Raw genomic sequence first — 7423 nt, 5'->3', positions numbered from 1 at the left:
TTCATAGAGACAAATTGAAAATGTAACTGTCCCTGGGTCAAAAATTTGTTACAATATGCTACTCTTATTGTGTTACCTTTTTAACTGGAGATTTAATTGATATAACTTGTTTTTTAAAGCAAGCAATTAAAACGAGCCAAACACTTACAAAAAAAACTTTGAATATAATGACATTAAGTAAATATAGTAATGCCAGCATAACTTATTGTGATGAATATAATATTGGTGTGGGTTTTTTTACAATTGTTAATTGTCTTTTTTAAAAGGGTTACGTCTGATTAATAAATCAAGCAATCTCTGTACACAAAAGTGATTGAATCTCCTCTGAAGGTGTTTCGTGTAAGTAATATTAGATTCATAAACATTACCTAAATCAGACACAATAAATAATCTATATTACTTGCAAAACGGGTAATTGTAGTTAGATTGTCCTTTAAAATGATTTCCAGAATGCTTTTATTCTGAAGGGGATTACACAGGAAGTGTCTTACTCGTTAGCGGAAGCGGCTTGTTAGCTACAGGAAATCAGTTAGTGAAAAAAAGATTTTTTTTCGGCCAGCAACAAAACCTGTCCTGCAACGACTCAAATTCACGGGGGGAAACACAAAGGCCAGTGGAGTGGCAAGTTTTCGCGCCTAATCTGCGTTTATAACACTCGGCTGTCAAGGCGAGGGCCGGACCGGTACCAGAACAAGGCCCGAACCCGGACTTGACTAGCCCCAGCAGCGCTCTGACACCGGCGGGCTGATCGAAAGGAGGTGGCATGCTATGTCTCGAGAAGCCTCTGTGTGCAACAACTTAACCTGGTGTCTGTAGATGGATGCCAAGTCAGTTTGCAGACTCTTGGGTGAGTCAAACCCTTCTCGTGGTGCATCGGGTCCGAGTGCAAAAGCCTGAAGCTCGGGTATGGCACCGCTGGAATTTAGCCAGGAACGAGCTAGTTTTAGAGCAAGCTAACTTCATACTTACCAACTTTTTACTCGCCTGTAGACCAGACTGTACCAGGAAATAACAATGACTGTCAGGCGTATGTGGATCATTTAATTGCCTAAAATTTGAAGTCAACAAGTTGGCTGTTTGTTATGCCGCTCTAAATGTTTTGGGGGAGAGTATAGATCGGAAGCTACTACGTTAGCTGCTAAGTTAGCCAGTCTCCACCGCCCCAATGAAAGAATACAAAGTTGTCGTGCTGGGCAGTGGCGGCGTGGGAAAGTCCGCTCTCACCGTTCAGTTTGTCACTGGGACCTTCATCGAGAAGTACGACCCGACCATCGAGGACTTCTACCGTAAGGAGATCGAAGTGGATTCGTCCCCGTCCGTGTTGGAGATCCTGGACACGGCAGGGACCGAGCAGTTTGCTTCCATGAGAGATCTGTACATTAAGAACGGACAAGGCTTCATTCTGGTCTACAGCCTGGTCAACCAGCAGTCATTCCAGGTAAATACAGGGAGAGCATGAATGTAAACTTCATCACAGAACTAAAGTTGAACAAACTAATTAAAAACACTGAACAGGACTTTCATCTGAAGCTTTTTTTAGGACAGTGTCATAACACTCAGAACAATTGTTATCAGGGGTGTAAAGATTCATTCAAGCAACAATTCGATTCATAATTTGTGGTAGATGATATAATCCATAGCTGATATTGGTTCATATTTGATTCCATTCACTGACCTAAAACCGTTCCAGGACATCTTTAACCAAAAATGCATCCAGTGTGACTCAGAGATAAATACCTGAGCAGTGCTGGCGACGTTTTTTTTAGATCCCTTGTATTTCTTTCAAGATACTAAAGTGCAAAATAAATATGCAAACAAACAAAAAAGTAAACAAGAATTAATGACAAATCCAATCACAATTTAGTTTCACATCAAAATAATACAAAGGGAACATTATTAGAACATTATGCCGCACTGTATGGTCACATGCAGGATATGCCACATATAGGACAATAATAACGTATGTTGTCTGCTGTAGTGACGGCCGTTTTTACGTTACAATACAATAAACCCACTGTGTCTCAATCCAAATGGTATTTTACAATGTTTATATAACTGATTTATTTCTTTTTGAAATGGTGTAGGTCAATTTTATTACCACTATTATTTTTTTTTTATATAAAAAATATTTGTCTCTTAACATAAGATTTTTTATAAGAAGTAATATTTCTGCGCATGTCCATTTTTCAGGACATCAGACCGATGCGAGACCAGATAGTCCGTGTGAAGCGCTTTGAGAAGGTTCCGTTGATTCTGGTTGGTAACAAAGTGGACCTGGAATCTGAGCGTGAAGTTGCTGGATCTGAGGGGCGAGCCCTGGCTCAAGAGTGGGGCTGCCCTTTTATCGAAACCTCTGCCAAAAGCAAAACTATGGTGGACGAGCTGTTTGCAGAGATTGTCCGACAGATGAATTATTCCACGCTGCCGGAGAAGCAAGAGCAGTGCTGCACAGCCTGTGTCATTCAATGAGGAGGTATGGGCTGAATTTGCCAGCATCATAAATACATGATTTCTGCACTGAAAACGGACTGCATTGCTTGTCTAAAAGTGATTACTAACTTAGATGGAATGTGAAGAAACAAAGATTTGTTCAGAAAATATCTTAATTTAGTTTATAATACTTATAAGACATGTTAAACTGATAGGAAAAAACGTCATAAAACAGAGAGTAGGAAAAAACGGAGCTGCCTCTGGGAGGAAAATGTCACATTCTGAAAGAGGAATAGAACTCCAAACAGGAAGCTCACTTTAAACTCTGCTGGAAGTGTTGTCTGTGTGGTTTGCATGTAAATGTTATTTATTTTCCTTCTTCCACCCACATTTGTTTCTGCTCTCGCAGATGGACTTCATTGGCCTGGATCACCACGCACATTTTGATGAACACGGGGACAGCTTGGCTTTTAACCTGTCTGACAGAAACTTGTCCCATCAGGCACTGCTTTTGCCTCGTGGTCTGTTGAAACATTTTTTTTGACCGTGACAGAGAATCTGACTAAGAGCCTGGTCCTATTTTTGATATCATACCTGCTAGGAGATGCTTCAGCTGTAACCTCAATGGCCTTTGAGATGAACCTGGGATTGGACAGACACAACTGGATGGGCAGCCCCCCTGTGAATTCCTGTCTCACCGTTTTTGATTCTTCTTCTTATATATTGATGTGTCCTTTAAGTATGGTGCAGGAGTACGTAAAGGGTTGCAGCGTCTTTTTTTTTTTTCTTAAACTGCATTAATGTTATTCTTTGATTTTACTTGCGTTCTGGCTCCGATTCGACATTTGATAAAGTGTTTCATAAATTTCGAAGCATTTTGAATTTAGCGTGCATACCTTAACTAGTGTGCTGCTCAGGTGTTCTGCTTACCTTATACTGAAAAAACGTTTGTTTTTAAATGGGAATCTTCTGATTTTTGTAAGCGTATACATGGTGTGTGACTTTGGAATAAGCCAGTAACATTTACATCCAAGAGGAACTCAATATTTTGTATTGTCTCAGTATTTACAGCACCTCAATCGATATGACAACATGTGCTCTGAGGTAAAACTGTTTCCAAAATGTAAATTACCTGAAACTGACCGAGTTGAGCCAATTTCTGTGTTTTGCCAGAATCGTCCCTGTCTCTTAAAGGCATGGTCTAAGTGGACGCAGGTCTTCCATTTTCAGTTTTATCGAGAAGTCTGTAGATTTTGGAACGACCAAAGTAAACAAAGTTCCTGCTACTTTTGTGTCTAATGATGTAACGTGTTGCTTTAAATTCCGGAGATGCAGATTTTTTTATATATACATATATATATGATTATTATTATCAGCTAATTCTGGTATAAGTGGGTTGGTAAAAGTTCTGGCATAATTAATCAAATTAAACTTTGTACTTTTGATTCTATCAGTAATCTATTTATTAAAATCGTATGACATCCATTGACAGTTTTCAAATTTGAATTTCACCCTAGCTTTAGATTTCTGAGTTTTCAGAAAATACTAAGTTTGGGTTTCTTTTATTTTGTTTTTGTATAGATCTATAAATCTGGGAATTTAACAAAGCCTTAAAATTTCAGTTGCACCTGGGTGTCTTGTATTTTTTTTCTTTTCATTTAAAATAAACATCTTTCATCATTTCAGAATAAAAGATGCTGGACTTTCTGCTTTCGACACACATAAACTATTACCTTTCAATGAAACCAAAGTTTTTCACAAGTATAGAAAAGCTGGTCATCTTTTGTCCCACTTCCATCATGTTTTGAGCTATATTAATAATCTTCCCACTGGTCTTTTAATTCTAATTGTGGCGTTTTTAGGCAAAATCAAAAACCTGTGGTGTAGCAAAAACAGCGAGCAATGTTAGAGTTATCAAGCTGTATAGTTTTGAGCCAGATACTAGCTCGGACAAGGAAAATGTTCATGGGTCTATTTGTGTGCAAGTGATGCATCAAAATAGAGCGCCTTTTTCTACGTCACAAATATGATCTTTTTCAAACTGCAATCCCCCCGATTTACACCCATTTGAATAAAGAAATAATTAGAAATGAAATTTTGAGCTTAATTTTCTTTATGTCCTCCATTATGTTTTAAAAGCACCATTTACTATGGTGTGACTTCACATAAAAACACAGTTTTCATAATAAAACATAATTTTAACCGGAGTAGGTCTTTAAATGGCAAGCTCACTTTTTGTCAGCTGTCAGATTTTGTAGCAAACATCACTCTTAATATTTTTTCTCTAATGCCCAAAATCTGCTCTCTAGTGGAAACTGAATCAAAATCTAAATTCTAGCTTTTCCATAAAATATAACTGATGCAAAATATAATTTATGAAAAGGTTCATTCTCCAAATTTGTGTTTGCTAAATAAAATGACCTCTAAAACCGAACTCATCAGTTTTTCGTATGGAGTTCTATTGTTCAAAGATTTCCTGATAGATTTATTCAAGACAAATCCAAAAATAACATAAAAGTACAAGCTGTGAGGGCAGAGAGGAGATGGAGTGAAACTCCAAACTGAGAATATGCCTGACAGAGGTGATCAGATCTTCAGATTAACCCTTGTGCTCTTATGGGGTCTGGATGACCCCAGTCTTACATTGGTGTGTCATCCTCCCATGACAAAGGTGGACAGGATTATATGTCTGCCACGGTCACCAGTGAAGATAAAAAAATCCTTGAAGAAAAAAAAGTACAGCACGTTGTCTTTGGGGTCCAGATGAACAGACTTCAATGTAAACATGCCTAGAAAAGCACAAGGTTTAAACAAAAGCAGATCAGATTTAAATGACATGTATTTTTTTTCTTATAGGAAATGTATAATACTTTTGTGGAAATAATGCTTTCAAGTCTATTCTTGATTTTAGGTGATTTGATATAGTAACTGTTTTAGTAGCAGGTTTAGGGAAAAGTACAAACTTATAGCCAATGTTTTCTCTTTGTAATATAAAACACACAACTTGCACATTAAAAAAAATGTAGTGTTAAACAATTTTAATGTATGCTGGTTTATTTTTTTTGTTTTTGAATAAAAATATTTGAGGTAATCTGTGTGCAAGTATTAAGACTTCCAGCAGAGCTGTTTCTTACAGATACAGAAACATCTTCCACAACAATGATCTCCTCACAATGATGTTTCTGGCCCTAGTTTGTATACTTGTTTTCTAATTTATTCAGATGAATATTTTCCAGTGCTATTATGAAACACTATGGGAAGTAAAGCAGTGATATATTTGAAATAGAAGGTTGCATAGGTAAGCCAAATGGTATATTTCATTTAAGGACTTTCTGAAATAATTTTCAGTGTTTTCATAAGTTAGTTTTTGGACCTAGTTCATTTGATGAACACATAGTAAAATGTGTGCAAGATTCCAGAAAAGTGCAGTTGGATCTTGCGTTCTTTTATCCTTTGATTACTAACCGTTTGATTACTAACACGTTACAAAACTTACAAAACTACAAAACTTACAAAACTAGCAACAGCTCTCATCCCTGAAGATTAAAAAGATTGAGTTAAGTCTTGGGTATGAAGATTGGCTTTCTGACAATTTATACTCTGAGGGGCCAAACTCTAAGCTTGAAAGTCACTGTGCCCTTCGTTCAAAACACCTCAACATCTCCAGGCAATAAATACAAAAATATAAAAAAGTTAAGTCCTTAAAATAAATAATAAAGAAAAGGGAATATATTTAAAGAAGCAAACGCTTGTGAAAATGTTTACACCAAGGATACATCTGTTAAAGGTGAGTTCTATGGAGGACCGGAAGAGAATAATTAAAATAAACCTTCAAGCGGCTTTGTATGGCTAGCAGACAAATTAATGCAAAACCCACTTTTTTCAAAATGGCCGCTTTCCTGTTGGTTTATCTCCAAAGGAACCATTTTATGTTTTGATCGCCTGGGGGTTACACATAGTTCAACATTACTTTCAGGAGAATCAGCAAAAGTAAACTTTTGGATTTCCACTGCCAGTCATCAGATACCCTGCACGAATAATAAGATGCCCAAAGGAAGAGATAAAGACCACGGAAGTTAAGGCACTAGAGATCCTCACCATACATGGAGGGTTCCATCCCAAATCCAGCACCCTGAGATTGTATGCTAGCCACAAGGAAGGAGGCCGAGGACCAGTGAGCAAAGAAGTCACTTTCAGATACAGACGGACATGATGTTAATAGAGAACCAACCAGACATTGTAGTGGTGGATGATGAACAGAGGAAAGCCGTGGATGTGGCAGTACCAAGCGATGATAACATCAAGAAAAAGGAACATGAGAAACTGGAGAAATATATAATCAAATGTTTGACGCTATGCTAAAGAAAGCCAATAAAAATGTTTATAACTTGACATATAGAGCAATAAACACCTACACGTGGTTCTTCCAAAAAGGTGACACTTTAGTACCTGAGTGTCTTTATATTAGACTCTTATAACACACCATACCTGCTGCTCCTCCCAGAGCACAACTGGAGTCACTGCATGACTAAACTAAAGGCTGAAAACTGGCCATAATCAAATTTGTATCTTTAGAAAGAAGATTAAAGAAGATTTTTTTTTTACATTTTATAATACATTTATTGATCATAATGGCAAAATAGCATATTCATACATGTATACAGTAACCAGAGACTTTCTTTTGTACACTTCTATAACGATTTAGTTTTTTACATTAACCATATAAGTGACTTAACTAACAAAAAGACATAGGAAACAGTTAATATTTGTACAACTTATAGTTTTTTGAATGCTTATACCACCCCCTGGTTCTGTTTTAAAGGTATTTATGCAGTTTTTTTTATACTATTCATATACTTTTCTTAAATTAAAAAAAAAAACTGGTCTTAAAAGCTAAAGCTAACGTGTTTTCCCCATAGACTGTATATTTTTACAGTCAATGGTTTTTCTCCAAAGGCTCACACTTATCTTGAGATACCTCCGGGCCTTTAGG

The 7423-nt window shown here is 36.9% G+C and overlaps 1 protein-coding gene across 1 annotated transcript; it reads left to right on the top strand.

The window, feature by feature from the left end:
- Positions 1–482: 482 nt before the first annotated feature.
- rap2c (RAP2C, member of RAS oncogene family) lies at positions 483–3995 on the top strand. Its single transcript, XM_024283761.2, has 3 exons — positions 483–1438; positions 2191–2473; positions 2840–3995. The coding sequence occupies exons 1-2, from the start codon at positions 1166–1168 to the stop codon at positions 2467–2469; spliced, it is 552 nt and encodes a 183-aa protein (XP_024139529.1). The 5' UTR covers positions 483–1165; the 3' UTR covers positions 2470–2473; positions 2840–3995.
- The last annotated feature ends 3428 nt before the right edge of the window (positions 3996–7423 follow it).

The sequence above is a fragment of the Oryzias melastigma genome, linkage group LG10, assembly GCF_002922805.2.
Source record: "Oryzias melastigma strain HK-1 linkage group LG10, ASM292280v2, whole genome shotgun sequence".
NCBI classification, from domain to species: Eukaryota; Metazoa; Chordata; class Actinopteri; order Beloniformes; family Adrianichthyidae; genus Oryzias; species Oryzias melastigma.
Note: the sequence above shows the minus strand (reverse complement) of the source record. Positions and strands in the feature narration are given on the sequence as shown.

Bases quoted from the DNA above. Each gene is read 5' to 3' on its own strand.
- rap2c (XM_024283761.2), top strand. From the start codon at position 1,166: ATGAAAGAATACAAAGTTGTCGTGCTGGGCAGTGGCGGCGTGGGAAAG. The intron at 1,439-2,190 runs GTAAATACAGGG...TCCATTTTTCAG, and splicing joins TCAACCAGCAGTCATTCCAG to GACATCAGACCGATGCGAGA.